The following is an 18,203-nucleotide window of genomic DNA, read 5'->3' on the forward strand; positions in this document are numbered from 1 at the left end:
GTTGCATGGACTAAAAATAGAACATGCATTATTGTTCAATTTAATTTAATTCAATCGATAAGTATTTTCTGAATGCCTACCATGTGCCAGATATTCTTCAAGGTATGGGAGTCTCAGCAATGAACAACACAGACAAAACTCCTACTAATACTATCCTCAGATTCCAGCAGAGAAAAAAAGAAAATAAACAAAAGTCCGTGAAGCATAAATGCTAAGTGATAATACAGTTATAGAGGAAAAGAAAGCAGAGAAGGGGTATAAGAAGTTGGGGGAGAAAGGAGTTGCATTTAAAAAAGGTAGGGGTGTCAGGGTTAGTCTCACTGAAGTGACATTTGAGTTAAAGATCTGAAGGAGGGGATATGGAAGTCTAAGGAAACAATGTCCTGGAGGATGGAACAACTGATGCAAAGGTCCTGGGGTAGGAGTGTGCCTGGCCCATCCAAACAACAGTAAGGAGGCTAGAGAGTAGTGAGCAGCAGGACACGTAGTAAGAGATGAGGCTGGGGTGGGGGGTAGTGGGGCCAGACCACTCCAGGCCTTGAGGCAACTGGGGTGACTCATCTTCCCCTACAGTGAGAGGCTACGTCATTGTGGGCACAGGAGTGTCATGATGTTACTTACATTTTCATTAACTCCATTCTGTGGTTGGGTCTACTTTGTTCTTTATTCTCTTTTTTTTTTGCGGTACGCGGGCCTCTCACTGTTGTGGCCTCTCCCGTTGCGGAGCACAGGCTATGGACACGCAGGCTCAGCGGCCATGGCTCACGGGCCTAGCCGCTCCGCGGCATGTGGGATCTTCCCGGACCGGGGCACGAACCCCTGTCCCCTGCATTGGCAGGCAGACTCTCAACCACTGTGCCACCAGGGAAGCCCCTGTTCTTTCTTCTTAATTCAACCAATATTTATCACCAGTGATGTTACAACTTCAGGGACTGAGGACTCAGCAGTGATGATGCTCATGGAAATCGCAAAGTGGCATCTGGGCAGGCACACAGGTGTGGGGTGGGGGAGGGGAAAGGAGCAGAAGCCCGAGGCTCAGGGAGGGAAGGCTTTCTGGAGGACAGGACACCTCCCTGGAGGGTGAGCAGGGGGGACGTGGGGAGCGAGGGACACGGTTTCCAGACAAAGGAACAGCACATGCAATGGCCTGGCTGTCAGAGAGAACTTGGCACCCTGGGAGACCTAAAAGCCTACACAGGAGACAGCACCACATCAGAGGCCAGATGGTATAACAAATGCAAAGGGGTTGGAGGTGAAACAGGGAGGCTCTAATGCCTCCAGAATCCCCAATCTGTTCCTCACTCAACTCTATCGCAGCTCCCAAATTTCTACATGTATCGAGAAACGCTGAGCATCTCCCAGCCCGGATTATAATTACACAATATGAGCCACCCAGAAGGCAAATTCTCAAAAGGACTAAAAAAATTACTTAAGTAAAAATAAACCCGTACAAACAGACTTTGCTTCGAAAATGGGACATGTTCTATTACAGTGATATGAACAGTGAGGTTGCTAAACAGACTAATAAGCGCTACGGAAACTTTTCAACGACAGGAGGTAAATATAAGTCTGAGATGCAGCTTGCCTGAAACTAGGAATGGGGAATCTGGTAATCTCTGCTTTTGCTACTTTCAGCCACAGTCTTCAGGGCAAGAGAGGACAAAACTCAATTAGATGAAGATGTTTTCCCACGACTGATGAAGTTGTGAAAGAGGGTGTCAGGCAGATAATTAGAACTATTCAAATACGGGATAATTCAAGGTGCAAGACACCAACTTCAGGGGGTTATTTTCTCTTGTAAATGGTGCAGGCAGATGTCTTCTCTATTTGATTTTTCTGTGTGGGCAGATTCCTCTACTGGGGTACGATGCACCTTGTTTGGGACTGAGAAAAATAAGAGAATACCCGATTTTTTCTAAACTCCTTCAGGAGTTTAGAAAAAGCAGTACGCACAGCAGATTAAAGGCTGTTGACGGAAATAATGCCTAAATATAGGGTCAAGTCCCTGGCAAGCCCAGAAAAGGCAACAATTAATTCTCAACAAGAATTAGCAAAAGTACCCCAAATAAATACAAAGTCCACTTGATAGACTATATAAAACAGCCTTGGAAACAATGGTTTGAAAAGTTGAACCTTGAAAATATTTTTTGACATAGTAAATGGAAAAATAGCAGATATAAAATTTTAGTATGCGTGTTATAACTATGCAAAAATACACCCCTGAAAAAGATAATAATGCTTACATTAGGATATGGGGGCCTTTTTCTCTGGGGAGGCTTCCCCTGTTTTTATAATAGGGTTATTATTATTTTTTTAATTTGATTGGAAAGATGGAAGTCATTTAAATAGAGACTTCAAGAGAAAAATAAAATTTTGCTGTAAGGGTGATATGAAGGCAGCAAAGGTGGTGAAGAATCATGGTGGCACCTTCAGAGACCAGCAGACTGTCTGGTGAGGTCGGGGAGGCCAGGGGAGGGCCGTGGTAGGGGAGAGAAGGCAGGGGGCCCGAGAGCTATGCTATGGAATTTGGAACTGACCCCATGGGCAAAGGGAAGGCACTATGGTTTTTGAGGAGGAATAGCTTGGTCCATGCTGAGCTTTTCAGAGCTGGCTCTGGGGCAGGAGGAGGGTCTCAGTGCCCAGCTCAGAAGCGACACTAGAGTATTGACAAAAGGGAAAAAGAACAAGAGGCCTGCCCTGACGGAGGAAGAACTGCACTTCTCAGCTCAGCTTCCTGGAAAAAAAGCGATCTTTGATCGCTCAAAGATCTAGTTAAATGTCCTTACTGTTGTCTGACCACTCGGCTGGTCCCTATAGAAGCTGCTTAGGAAGGTGCTGGGAACAGTCTATGCTGACACACAAAAATGCCCAAATGCAAACAGAATACACAGAGAGGATAGTTCTAGTGAAATTCTGAGATGTGGGGCAAAACACTGAAGAAAAAAAAAGCCAGGCTTTTCAGCTTGTAGAAATTCTACCAACTTAGTGAGGAAATGAGTTAGAGGAGAAATACAAGCAGCCTTAAAGTGAGAAGTGCTCTCTGAAAATTCAAGAGCATCGACCGGGTCACGAGCATCCGTCCCACTTCCCTACCCCTAAACATGCTTCAGGAACAGTGTGGGTGCGTTCTTCTCTTTCCTTACCCTCCTGCTGGGCCCTTTCTAGACAGCCTTCTCCACCCTCTCCCTGTACTGCACACCTGCCAGAACACTGGTAATCCCATAATAAGACAGCCGGACTTGACGACGACCTGATTCTACAAGTACAACACTACTTCTGTGGTCTCCAAACTTTTCCTCGTGCATCCCATCAAGAGAAAACAATCCAGGTACAGCCACAGTGTATGTGCACATTATACATCAATTATGTAATGATTACTATCAGCCCATCTATTAAGCACTAGTAAATCTGTTTCATTTTTTAAAAATTGACAAGACATAGGTACACTTTTGACACTTTCATCTTCTACTCAAAGGAACGGTCTTCCCCTTCAGGCCGTGAGAATAGTCACACTTACCGGAAGGAAGATTCTATGGCAACGACCGAGTTAGACTGGACCCGGACTTAGCCACGAGGAAATTTTCCATCACCCTGCTACCTGATGGATTTTGCCACCATTGATGGTCCCCACCTTGCTCCGCTGTCTCATTAGGAATTGTAAAATGCTGATTTTCTAAGTTTTCATTCCTTTTGCATTTATTAGCTGTGATTTCCCCATAATTAACAACGTTCTCTCATCAACTATTTGATTATCTTAAAATACAATTTGTCCTAGAAAGGCACGATCAAAGCTGGATTCTTTCCATTTATTTTTCAGAGTAATGAAGTCAGTGTCTTAGCAACTCGCAAAGGTGATCGATTGATTTTCTGGGTTTTTCTTGCTTGGACTATCATTCTGGATTCATGGATTATTTTCCACTCGTTTGATTCAAATCCACTGCAGTCATTATTTTTTTTGATGCTCAAACTACCCCAGCTTTGGTTCCTGTGTCCTTCTGACTCCACCCCAGGGGTCCTTCTTAGCTTCCTTGCTTCCACGTGAAAGATGTCCCATCTTTAACGGTTCCTGCCCTAGACCTGGAATCACCTATTTATCTTAGAAGGAGGATCCTTTAGTGGGAAAGGTACTTAGGAAATCCCAATCTGAGTGTTAAGGATACTCACTGCCACTGGATTGTCTTTACCTTTGATCCTTTTCAAAGTACAGAGTTAGGAAACATTTCCTTTTCAGAGAGAAAATATAAGTTCATAGTGATATTTCCTATTCAAGCTGAGTATTATACAACCTTTACTTAAATTCTTTATACACTCCCCTCTTCCTATATACTGCAAACTGTAGTTCCTACAGTATAACTGTAATAGTTTCAAATAACAATATAAGTATTCCCCACTACAACTGTATGGTCCAAAGACTGTGCTTAAAATCACTTGCAATAATTATTTTATCTGTGTGAGAGATTAGCACCAACCTGATACAGATTTCTTGTTTCATTTTTTGATCTCTTTTCAATCTTTAGTGAATTCTTTTTTCTTTTTAAATTATGTAAAACATTTCTATGGTTCCAAAGTCAAAATAAAGTACGTTAAGAGACATCTAGCACAGGGAACTATATTCAATATCCTGTAATAAACCATATGGGAAAGAATATAAAAAAGAATGTATCTGTATGTATAACTGAATCACTTTGCTGTACAGCAGGAATTAATACAACATTGTAAAACTATACTTCAATTTAAAAAAAGAGACATTTATTTCCTATCCCTGCAAACCCTCCTCCAGTGGTAATCATTTTTATTAGCTTGTTATTCTTCCATTGTTTCTTTTGAAAACACAAGCACATTCACACATGTACACACACTTCCCTCCCACCATACCCTTCTTATATAGAAGGGGGTGACTCCACATACCTGCCTGCACTTTGGTTTTTACCACTTAATATATCCTAGACATCTCCCTCCAGAGACTGGAGTCTTCCCTCGGCCCTTTTGCACAGTTACACATGACTTTGCTCTATCAACAGACCATATTATTCACTCAGTCCCCTATTAGGAACCTCTGGGTTATTGCCAGTCTTTTCCTAGTACAAATCGTGCCACAATAAATGGCCTTGTACACACTGTACACATACCATGTCTGACCTTTGCTCACGTATCTTTGGGATGGATTCCTAGATATGACCTTGTCAAAATGCCTAGGAAGCTATGCTAGACAGTGACAAATCCCCTTGCACAGGGGCAAGTACCAGGCGGGCTGCATTCCCACTGCTTCCCCTAAGTCTCACCATAGGAAGAGCTGCGTCAGCAAACTTTCAGATTTTTGCCAATCTGATATGCGGGACATGGGATCTTGGTGCAGTTTTAAAATGCATTTCTCTTATCATCAGTGAGGTTAACATGTTTTCATATATTGGGGGCAATACATTTCTTTTTTCTCCGAACTGCTTTTGCCCATTTCCTACTGGATTGTGGAATGTTTTCCTCTCAATTTTTAGAAGCTCTTTATACATTAGTGATATTAATCCTCTGCAACACAATTTGCTATGGTGTTATTTTTCTGTGTTGTTGATTTTGCCATACAGGTTTCGTTTTTTTTTAGGCAGACAAATGTATCAGTTTTGCCCCCCGCCCCACCCCCACCCCCGATTCCTGCTGAATTCTGAGTCAGTTAAGAAACTATCCCTTTCCCAGGTTAACAAGAATTAATCTATTTTTCCATCTTTAGTTATATTTTAAGCAGTGAATTGATTTCAATTCAATCAGCCAACACTGCTGAAATCCTCCATTCATGGAGAATAAAAATAAGTTCTTTTGGACTCTGAATTCCAACATTCTAAAAGAGAACTTCTTTCTGGAAAAGCCTCCTATTTCTACGCCCCAGATATAGGGAAATACCATCCCACGGAGGGCACAGATATACCATGTCATTTAAGTAGTGTTGGCCGTTTTGGACACAGCTAACATTTTATGTATGTGACGTAACACACAAGCCACTTCTTAGGTTATTTTGTGTCACCTCATCCCAGGCCCTCAAAGTTACACAGCAGTGTCGATCCAAAGGTAACTCTAGCCATGTCTCACCATGCTGCCAGCCACCTGTCACCCACCATGCCCTATATTAGTTTGTCCCCTGAACTGTGCCCCCGTGACAGGCTACGATAGGATGACAGAACTCCAGGAGCGGTAATAATAATGTCTACGATGCATACAGAACACTCTCAAACACCGCTCTGAGTTAAAATGAACATTTAAACATGAGTCGATTTTTAAAATCACTTCCCCATCTGCCACAGCCCTTCTTAATTCATCCTTCCTTCTCATACTTCACACCCAAGGATTAGTCCAATGTGTTCGCTGCTGCACTTAGTGAATCCGGCAAAAGGTCACCTTCAGGTGGCTGCACGTGAGGGGGAAGGGTCAGTACATGGGGAAAAGGCACGGCAGAGGGCCTTGGGTTTTAAAGAAGGAAACAGATTCGCAGCTCAGATCCTAATTCCAGGATGGAAATCTCTGGATTAAAATTATTCCGATAATTTAGGAAAATGGAAATCTGCACTCTGAGTGTCCAAATGGACTGTTTAACTCGGAGGACCTTTCATTTCCAGAACAGGAATTCACCTCAACAAGGGGAATCACCAAGGTCTATGGACTTAAACAATAAATTCATTTTTGGCATGAATACTACAGGATCCGGTATTTGGCTTCACAGTCCTCAGCTAATTATAAACGAAATGAAGCTACGGGCAGGTAGACTGATGGCAGCAACAAGACATGGTGAATGTGGGAAAGGAACACAGAAAATTGCTGAAAGGCTACAGTTGGGGCCAGCAGGTTCATCAACTTTTAGCCTGTCCACTACAACACTTTACAAAATAATCACTGCTCGTGGCAACATGGACACCACGTGAGCAAGAGAGGTTGAGATTTCATCCTAGGCCCAAAGTTTAAGAAGCCAGTAAGGTATGAAAGAGTTTTAAATCGTTCCATTTTGAAAAGACTGACTTTTTTTTCTTTACAAAGGTTGATGCTTAAAGAATGAAGATTTAATTACTTGGAAAATGTACGCACATGGAAGACCTCATTCCTCTTGAATATCAAGTGGACCCTAAACAGTGTCTGTGTCGCATGAAGCATGTTTACTGCCTGCCAAAGTCCATCCAAAGTCCTTTCCCAGATGGTTTCCAGTGACACCTCATATTGAATATTTTTCTCCAGAACATTTCTAAGGTTTTTTACAAAATGTTCACATAGCCTTTCAATTCCGGTTTTTAAAAAAAATCCAGTTATTCCCAAGAAAAAAGGTTCTACAGCACCCATTCCTACAGCTAAGGGCTCCGGGAATCACAACTGAAAACACATGGTGGCCTCATTTCTTTTCCCATTTGTCTTTGGCAGCATTCTGGAAAGTAGAGGTGAGACACAACTACTCACGGAACATGGTGTAAAACTGCTGCGGGTTCAGATTCCACTTGCCCCAGGGGGTTTTGTGGCCTTTCAGCTGGGCATAGTTGGCGTGGTTGAACTCTGGTTCGGTGCCGAATGAGTCCAGGACACGCAGCATGCACCTGAAAGATAAAAGACGCCATGGGTAAAACTACAACCTTGACCCCAGAGTCAAAGAAACAAAAGCTCTACCCCCTCAGGGACCACCAAAGATGGACAAATCCTTTAAACTGAAGGCCACTGGGCAGGAATTGAGAGGCTTTATACTAGCATGTCTACAAAACATCCCCACACGTGGCTTCTGAGCCAGAGCCATCACAAAGCTCATACAATCTGCTCTAGATGAGTTGCCTAACCACAGAAGATGCTCCAATACCAGCGAAATAAAAAGCTCCCAAAAGCTGGAACTGCAGACCGCCACGGTCACTGCTGTACCCCTAGCCTGGGCTGAGCATACAGTGGTGCCTCAGGGACAACTGTGGAAGAAATACAGAACTACCATTTTTAGAGGTTACTATGTCCCCCCAAATTCATATGCTGAAATCCTAAGGAGGTGGTGTTAGTAAATGGGCCTTTGGGAGGTGATACGGTCATGAGGGTGGAGACCTCATAAATAGGAACAGTGCTTTTATAAAAGAAATTCCACAGAACTCCCTAGCGCCTTCCACCGTACGAAGATACCATGAGAAGTCTGCGACCTCACCTGACCATGCTGCCACCCTGATCTCAGACTTTCAGCCTCCCAAAATGTAAGCAATACATATCTGCTACTTATAAGCCACCCAGGCTGTGATGATTTGGTACAGCAGCCTGGGCGGACTGAGACGGAGGTCTTATTCTGCTTAGAGCACATAGCATGTCCTGTCTCCTTCAACAACTAGTCAAGATTTTCATCAACTAACTACAGTACGTGATTTTAGGTAAAGCTTAGAATCTCACTCAACAGGCAGTGGTGATTTTTATGTATTTGATAGTAAGAGGGCATTATTATTTTCTCCCAGAGCTCAAAAAGAAGTGAAACTGAAAATGTTTTGTTTGGCTATTCCACAAAAGCCTTAGCACAGCATCAATCAAACCTGGTCTATCGCCTGTTTTTGTACGGCCTTCTAGCTAAGAATGTTCTTTACATTTTTAAATGGTTAGAAAAAAAAGAGGGAGAATATTTTGTGATGTGAAAATTATACGGAATTCAACTCTCAGTGTTCAAAAATAAAGTTTTATTTGAACTAGCCAAACCTAGTTGCTTCTGTACGTCTATGACTGATTTCACACAGTAGCAGTAGACTTGGTAGCTGCAACAGAGACCACATGGTCAAGCAAAGCCTAAAATATTTACTGTCTGGCTCTTTACAGAAAAAGCCTCCTGACCACTGTTTTGGAGTGCGTAAAGAATGACCAATCGGAAGAAAGGAATCAATACTAAAACAGAATTTATTGATTTTGGTTACATTTATTTCATCACTGATTCTCAAAACACTGATGTAAATTTAACTCATGACTGGCCAATGAAAAAGCACTATTTTCTGTTGTTATGTATCAGGAATAATTCTGAATGGCTCTTACTGGACCAATAAGCATACAAGTAAATGAAGATAGAGCCCACATTTTAGAATCAGATGACGGCAATGACTTTTAAGCATCTGATTCACTTTCTTTCTTCCTTTCCCCACTAGGAGGAAGTCCATCTTCCAATTATTTTTACATCAGTGCATATTGCAGAAAAAAAGAATGCAAACACCAGATAGGATTTTCCAGGAAGAGCAACAGTAAACTGTCATTTTAGTGTGATGATTTTCACATCAGAGCTCAGCACTATTTGTCTAGACAAGGAAGAAAAGAGAGAGGGGAGGCAAGGTGGAAGGAGCGCGGGCCAGGACCACAGAGTTAAATACAAACCGACCCCAGAAACAGTGTCCTTCTTCTGGATTCCCATGTGGCTCTCAAGGAACATTCGATCCTCACAGTGACTAGATATATATGTATAAACAACTGAATCGCTTTGCTGTACACCTGAAACTAACACAACACTGCAAAACAACTATACTTCAATTAAAAAAAAAAGAAAACAGCTGGGATGATGGTGGCAACGCTTGCCAAGGTCACTACAGGAGAGGGGCGGAGGGGATGGAGGGACTCACACTGACAACTGGGGCTGGGGAAGGTTCAGCTCCCTCAAGAGGGCCAGAGCTGGGATTCCAAGGTGAGAGCGCCCTGAGCAGGCACAGCAGGGAGAAACAGGCCACCCTCATCAGAGAAACCTTTGCCTTGAAGGCTCTGGCTACCTCCACTTGTTTGTCATTGACTGACCGTCTCTAGCTTGTGACTCTATATTGAACTTGGAGTTTTAGTGGTGTTATTTTGAATGTGGATAACTAAAACAAACCCTGATGAGGAAAGATGCCTGGCAGGAGCCTCACTCCTGAAATCTTGGACTTTTATTACATGGGGCCTATATGTACGCTACGTGAGGCTGGCTTCTACTCAACGGAAGGCTACAGAATGAATGATGGGATGCATGAGATACTTATAACTCTACATGCTTATACTTGAAGCTTTGGTTTGGGAGTTGTCTGGTTTTTTTTTAGCTTATCTGGGTTTGTCTTATAAACCCAAGGCAGGAGACTGATCTCTGTCTAGGACAGAGGAGGCTGAACAATTATATTCTTCCCTCTTCAATCACTTTCTACACCTGTGTGTTTTGGAATTGGGTGTGTGCCGGTAGTATTGATGCTGTTCCTCTAATGTCTTCTGTGTGTCTGGAGCATCAAGAACAGACTGATGACTTAAAAAGATATTTGCCTCGCGGCCCGAGGCAGCTGGCCTCCTCACAGGGCTGGCTGCAGCAATGCCAGAGGATTCCTGGAACATTCTCTCTGCACTAAGCCACACTATTACGAGATGGACGTCCACAACCTCCTTGCCAGGACCTACTTCCTAATTTGGAGTTTGATGTAAAACACGGTATATCTTGGACTATTTGCATCTCACTTTCCTGTGTGTTGTCCATGCTCAGCAAAGGCCTCACATGAAGCAAAATGGATATGAGTTTTGCAGTACCTAGCAGAATACTAGTCACATGTAGGTATTTAATAAATGTTTCATCGAATGTCCTGGGTCGCTATATAAATTGGACAGAATTTATAAATATTTTTCCAAGATCAACAGGAATCACAGATTTGCTCCTAAATAAAAAAACCAACTGATAACTTTACATTTAATAGAATTCTTATCATCTTCCATCACCCAAGATGAATACAGAGAGCGCCGACAATTTCTAATCTTTAAAAGGGAAAGAAATGGGCAAGAAACTTTCTAGAGGACCTGCTTGGCCTTTGGATGAGATCTTAGCTGCCTGAGACCACAAAGACGGCAGCACTGAAGTCCTAACAGACCTCCTGCCAGCTAATATCATTAACACAGATGATTTATTAAAGAAAGGAGGGATAAAACACTCTTCCATAAAATCCCCTCAGAGAAAATATGCCTTTTCATCCAACAAGAACCAAATACCAATCAATGGTGACCATTTTAATAATAAAATCATCCTTTTTAATTGACCTAAACGCTACCACTGAGAATATATTTCCACCCAAACAGCCCTGCTTAATCATGAGAATATGTAAGTCTAGGGACGCTCAGTTCCTTTTGCACATTTATCAGATGCCTGTCAGTCACAAAACGCCAGAGAAAAACAGCTCTTTCTTTTTTTCAGTGCTGTAGCTAAAAAGAAAAAAAAAGTTTGCTTATTTACAAGGTCTATTAGCAACAAGAAATATGGCTACTCCCATAGAGCGGAGAACATTTATGGCGGCCCATGATTCATGAAGATTTCAAAAAAGCAACAAACCAAAAAACAGGAAAACACCTGATGCAGAAGGTAGAGTGCTATCCTGGACCAAACCCAGATTTTTACCTTGCTTTTTTATGAAACCGCAGACACACCTCATTTTATTGTGCTTCACATTTTTGCACTTTGCACATACTACACTTTTTACGAATTAAAGGTTTGTGGCAACCCTGCCTTATCGGAGGTTGGGTAGCATTTTTTAGCAATAAAGTATATAAACTTTTTTTTCCCTTTCCAGTTTTATATTGAAATATAATTGACACACAGCACAGAATATGTTTCAGGTGTACAGCATAATGATTTGATTTATATACAACATGGAATGACTACCACAAGTTTAGTGAACAACCATCATCGTAGAGAAACAAAATAAAATATTTTTTCCTTGTGATAAGAGCTCTTGGGTTGTACTTACTTATCTTAGAGCTGCAAGTTTATACCTTTTGACTACCACTCCCCCAACTCCCCCTCCCCCCGTCCCCTTCCTCTGGTAACCACAAGTCTGATCTCTTTGTCCATGACTTTGTCTTTGTTTTCGAAGTATAACTGACCTATGGCACTATGCCAGTTCCTGGTGTGTAGTATAGTGATTCCGTATTTCTGTACATTACAAAACGATCACCATGATAAGTCTAGTTACCATCTGTCACCACACAAAGATATTACAATATTATTGATTATATTCTCACACTGTGCATTTCATACCTGTGAAAGGATTTTTAAAATTAAGGTATGTTCTTTGGGGTACGTGTCCTTTATACAATGGAATATTACTCGGCCATAAAAAGGAACAAAACTGGGTCATTTGTAGAGATGTGGATGGACCCAGAGTCTTTCATACAGAGTGAAGTAAGCCAGAAAGAGAAAAACAAATATCATATATTAATGCATCTATGTGGAACCTAGAAAAATGGTACAGATGAACCTATTTGTAGGGCAGGAATAGAGATGCAGACGTAGAGAACGGACCTGTGGACACATGGGGGGAAGGGGAGGGTGGGACGAATTGGGAGATTAGGTTTGACATAAATACACTACCATGTGTAAAACAGATAGCTAGTGGGAACATGCTGCATAGCACAGGGAGTTCAGCTCGGTGCTGTGTGACAACCTAGATGGGTGGGATGGGTGGGGGGGGGGTGGGAGGGAGGTCCAAGAGGGAGGGGATACAGGTATACATATAGCTGATTCACTTCACTGTACAGCAGAAGCTAACACAACATTGTAAAGCAATTATGTTCCAATAAATAAATAAAGGTGTGTATTTTTTTAATACCTAATGCTGTCGCACACAATAGACTATAGTATAGTATAAACATAACTTTCATGTGCACTGGGAAACCAAACATATCGTGTGACTCACTTTATTGTGATACTCGCTTTATTGTAGTGGCCTGGAGTCAAACCCTCAGTATCTTTGAGGTCTGCCTGTGTATCCAAAAGGCAATGAAAAGTGGGTAGTCTCCTCTCAATGAATCCCTTTACTCTGCCCAAGACCATTTCACTGCCCAGTGAGAAAATCACTGCCACTGCAAAGAAATTCCACAACAATGGGTGTTCCCCCAACTCTGTTTTTGAGAAGATTCTTAATATTTTGAATTTTCATTGTTTTCTTTTCTATTATGGTTTATTACAGGATGTTGAATATACTTTCCTGTGCTATAAAACAGGACCTGTGGTTTATCCATTCTATATATAATAGTTTGCATCTGCTCATCCCAAACTCCCAGTCCATCCCTCCCCCACCCTCACCCCCACAATCCCCAGCAACCACAAGTGTGTTCTCTATGTCTGTAAGTCTGTTTTGTAGATAAGTTCATTTGTATCATATTTTAATTTATTTACTTATTTTAAAAAATTAACTTATTTTTGGCTGCGTTGGATCTTCATTGCTGTGCACAGGCTTTCTCTAGTTGTGGCGAGCGGGGGCTACTTTTTGTTGTGGTGTGCAGGCTTCTCATTGTCGTGGCTTCTCTTGTTGCGGATCATGGGCTCTAGGCATGCGGGCTTCAGTAGTTGTGGCGTGCCGGCTCAGTAGTTGTGGCTTGCGGGCTCTACAGCACAGGCTCAGTAGTTGTGGCGCACGGGCTTAGTTGCTCTGTGGCATGTGGGATCTTCCTGGACCATGGCTCAAACCCGTGTCCCCTGCATTGGCAGGTGGATTCCTAACCACTGTGCCACCAGGGAAGCCCCCGTGTCATATTTTAGATTCCACATATAAGTGATATTATACGGTATTTGTCTTTCTCTTTCTCACTTACTTTGCTTAGCTTTGATGATAATCTCTAGATCCATCCATATAGCTGCAAAATGCATTACCATTAAGTGCCCAACATACAAACCTTCAAGTTGCAAACTTTCAGAGATGAGAACATATTATAAACCTATTACAGTACAGTACTATATAGCCGATTGAGTTAGTTGGGTACCTAGGCTAACTTTGCTGGACTTATGAACAAATTGGATTTATGAATGCACTCTTGGAATGGAACTCATTGGTATGTAGTGGACTTACTGTATTTCATTCTTCTTACTGTATTTCATTCTTCATGGCTGAGTAATATTCCATTTAAATATATACCACATCTTCTTTATCCATTCATACATCGATGGACGTTTAGGTTGTTTCCATGTCTTGGCTATTGTAAATAGTGCTGCTATGAATATAGGGGTGCAGGTATCTTTTCGAATTTGAGTTTTGTCCAGATACATGCCCAGGAGTGGGACTGTCGGATCGTGTGGCAGCTCTAGTTTTAGTTTTCTGAGGAATCTCCATACTGTTCTCCATAGTGGCTGCACTAAATTACATTCCCACCCTCAGTGTAAGAAGGTTCCCTTTTCTCCACACCCTCTCCAGCATTTGTTATTTATAGACTTTTTTTTTTTTTATAGACTTTTTAACGATGGCCATTCTTACTGGTGTGAGGTGGTACCTCACTGTTGTTTTCATTTGCATTTCTCTAATAATTAGTGATGTTGAGCATCCTTTCAGGTGCCTACTGGCCATCTGTATGTCTTATTTAGAGAAATGTCTATTCAGGTCTTTTGCCCATTTTTTGATTGGGTTGTTAGATTAATCCCTTATTGAACACACCATTTGCAAGTATTTTCTCCCAGTCTGTAGGTTGTCTTTTCATTTTGTTTATGGTTTCCTTTGCTGTGCAAAAGCTTATAAGTTAAATTAGGTCCCATTTGTTTATTTTTGCTTTTATTTCTATTGCCTTGGGAGACTGACCCAAGAAAACATTGCTACGATTTATGTCAGAGAATGTTTTGCCTATGTTCTCTTCCAGGAGTTTAATGGTATCATGCCTTATATTTAAGCCTTTAAGCCACTTTGAGTTTATTTTCGTGTATGGTGTGAGGGTGTGTTCTAGCTTCACTGATTTACATGCAGCTGTCCAACTTTTCCAACACCACTTGCTGAAGAGACTGTCTTTTCCCCACTGTAGATTCTTGCCTCCTTTGTTGAAGATTAATTAACCGTAGGTGTGCGGGTTTATTTCTGGGCTCTCTGTTCTGTTCCACTGATCCATATGTCTGTTTCTGTGCCAATACCATGCTGTTTTGATTACTGTAGCCTTCTAGTATTGTCTGAAGTCTGGGAGGGTTATGCCTCCTGCTTTGTTCTCTTTCCTTAGGATTGCTTTGACAATTCTGGGTCTTTTATGGCTCCATATAAATTCTAGGATTGCTTGTTCTAGTTATGTGAAAAATGTCATGGGTAATTTCATACGGATCAAATTAAATCTGTAGATTGCTTTGGGTATTATGGTCATTTTAACAATATTATGAATTTTCATTTCTTTCAATTCTAGAGGACTTCCAATCTGGAATAACCTTGGACATTAAAGTTAATAATACTAAACTATAAATTAACCTGAAATGGAGAAACCTAGGTCAGGCCATTAAAGATGCATTTATTGGTTAAGTTAAAGAACACATCAAAACATCTCTTTACAGAATAACAACAGAAAAGAAACATATGAAGGGACTTCCAAGTTGTACTAACTGAAAGATTTCAGAGTGCTCTCTTAGGAAGGTGATTCAAAACAAAACGTAGGTCAATACATACTACCAGTTGGTAAAGCTGGTACTAATTTCATGATTTTTACCCAAATTCATGACCATTGACACTATTAAATAATTATGGGGCTTCCCTGGTGGCGCAGTGGTTGAGAGTCCGCCTGCCGATGCAGGGGACACGGGTTCGTGCCCCGGTCCGGGAAGATCCCACATGCTGTAGAGCGGCTGGGCCTGTGAGCCATGGCCACTGAGCCTGCGCGTCTGGAGCCTGTGCTCCGCAACGGGAGAGGCCACAACAGTGAGACGCCCGCGTACCGCAAAACAAAAACAAAAACAAAAACAATTATGATGTTTAGTTAAATGTATTCACCTTTTAAAATTCATTGGAAAATTTTATAGACCACAAATAAAAGACAGTATCAACTGTAATAAATGGAAGACACAAAAAAAGCACATTACTATTCTTCCCCTTTTTTGTGATTATTATTTTTGACTATACTCCGTTAAAAGTTACTACAAAATAATTCCCTGTGCTTATCTATTTTATACATAGTCATTTGTATTTCAATACAATACCCCTATCTTGCCCCATGCCCCTTTCCTCGCCCCACTGGTAACCACTAGTTTGTTTTCTGTATCTGTGAGTCTGTTTCTCTTTTGCTGAATACGTTCATTTTATTTTTTAGATTTGGCATATAACTGATATCATACCACATGTGTCTTTCTGTCTGACTTACTTCAGTAAGCATAATATCCTCTAGGATATTGCTGCAAATGGAAGAATTTCATTCTTTTTTTTTAATCACTGAGTAGTATTCCACTGTATATATATGCCACTTCTTCTTTATCAATTTGTCTATTGAAGGACCCTTAGGTTGTTTCCATACCTTGGCTATTGAAAATAGTGCTGATATGAACACTGGGGTGCACATGTCTTTCTGAAATAGTGTTTTCAACTTTTTTGGATATACACCACAGCAGTGGAATTGCTGCGTCATATGGTAGCTCTTTTTCAGGTTTTTGAGGAACCTTCATACTGTTTTCATAGCAGCTATACCCATTTACTTTCCCACCATGCTGTTTGGGTTACTAAAGCTTTGTAGTATAGACCAGCGGTCCCCAACCTTTTTGACACCAGGGACCGGTTTCATGGAAGACAATTTTTTCACGGATCAGGGATGGGGATGGTTCAGGCTGTAATGCGAGTGATGGGAGTGGCAGATGAAGCTTCACTCACTCACCTGCCTGCCGCTCACCTCCTGCTGTGTGGCCTGGTTCCTAGCAGGTTGCAGACCAGGACTGGTCCGCAGCCTGGGGGTCAGGGACCCGTGGTATAGACTGAATGAAGTCAGGAAGCGAAATACCTCCAGCTTTGTTCTTTTTCCTTGGACTGCTTGGCAATTCAGGTTCTTTTGTGGTTCCACATAAATTTTAGGAATATTTGTTCTAGTTCTGTGAAAAATGTTACGGGCATTTTGACAGGGATCACATTAAATCTGTAGATTGCTTTGAGTGGCATGGCCATGTTAAAAATATTAATTCTTCCAATCCACGAGCGCAGGGTATCTTTCCATTTCTTTGTATCATCTTCATTTTCCTTCATCAATGTTTTACAGTTTTCAGAGTATAGGTTTTTCACCTCCTTGGTTAAGTTTATTCCCAGGAATTTTATACTTTTTGAAGCGATTTTAAACAGCATTTTTTTTTACTTTCTCTTTCTGATAGTTCATTATTAATGTATAGAAAAGCAACAGATTTCTGTATATTGATATCATATCCTAAAACTTCTCTGAATTTATTAGCTCTAATAGTTTTTTGGTGGAGACTTAAGGGTTTTCTACATAAAGTATTATGTCATCTGCAAATAGTGACAGTTTTACTTTTTCCTTCCAGTTTGGATGCTTTTCTTTTCTTTTTTTTTTTTTTTTTTTTTTTTTTTGTCTATTGTGGCTAGGACTTCTAATACTATGTTAAATTGAAGTGGCAAGAGGGGGCATCCTTGTCTTGTTCCTAAATTTAGAGGAAAAGCTTTCACCTTTTCAACACTGAGTATGATGTTAGCTGTGGGTTTGTCATAAATGGCCTTTATTATGCTGAGATATGTTACATCTATAATCGATTTGATGAGTGTTTTTACCATAAATAGATGTCGTTTTGTCAACTGCTTTTTCTGCTTCTAGTGAGATGATCATGTGATTTTTATCCTTTTGTTTGTTAATGTGGTATATATCACACTGAATGATTTGTGAATACTGAACCATCCTTGTGTCCCTGGAATAAATCTCACTTGATCATGGTGTATGATTCTTTTTATATAATGTTGGATTTGGTTTGCTAATATACTGTTGAGGATTTCTGCATCTATATTCATCAAAGGTATTGGCCTGTGATCTTCTTTTTTTGTAGTGTCTTTTCTGGTTTTTGTGTCAGGGTAATGGTGGAATTATAGAATGAATTTGGGAGTGTTCCTTCCTCTTCAATTTTGTTTTTGAAATAGTTTGAGAAGGGTAAGTATTAGTTTTTCTTTACGTCTTTGGTAGAATTCCCCTGTGAGGCTGCCTAGTCCTAGACTTTTGTTTGCTGGGAGTTTTTCTTTGTTTTACAAATTCAATTTCACTACCAGTGATCGGTCTGTTCAAATGGTCTGTTTCTTCTTGATTCAGTCTTGGCGTGTTGTATGTTTCTAGAAATTTGTCCATTTCTTACAGGTTGTTCACTTTGTTGGCATTTAACTGTTCATAGTACTCTTATGATTTTTTGGATCCCTGCTGTACTGGTTATTCCTCCTCTTTCATTTCTTCTTTTGTTTATTTGGGTCCTCTCTCTTTTCTTCTTGGTGAGCCTGGATAAAGGTTTATCAATTTTATTTAACTTTTCAAACAACTAGCTC

At 41.0% G+C, this 18,203-nt stretch overlaps 1 protein-coding gene across 4 annotated transcripts in view; it reads right to left on the minus strand.

The window, feature by feature from the left end:
- Positions 1-18,203, minus strand: part of MGAT5 (alpha-1,6-mannosylglycoprotein 6-beta-N-acetylglucosaminyltransferase) — a 369,708-nt gene that overhangs the window by 107,391 nt on the left and 244,114 nt on the right. For all 4 annotated transcript variants that reach the window (XM_060302520.1, XM_060302521.1, XM_030850100.2 and 1 more), the window contains one exon: positions 7,429-7,562. In XM_060302520.1, the coding sequence (XP_060158503.1) occupies positions 7,429-7,562 (134 nt within the window). The remainder of the gene's footprint in view (positions 1-7,428; positions 7,563-18,203) is intronic.

The sequence above is a fragment of the Globicephala melas genome, chromosome 7, assembly GCF_963455315.2.
Source record: "Globicephala melas chromosome 7, mGloMel1.2, whole genome shotgun sequence".
Classification (NCBI taxonomy): domain Eukaryota; kingdom Metazoa; phylum Chordata; class Mammalia; order Artiodactyla; family Delphinidae; genus Globicephala; species Globicephala melas.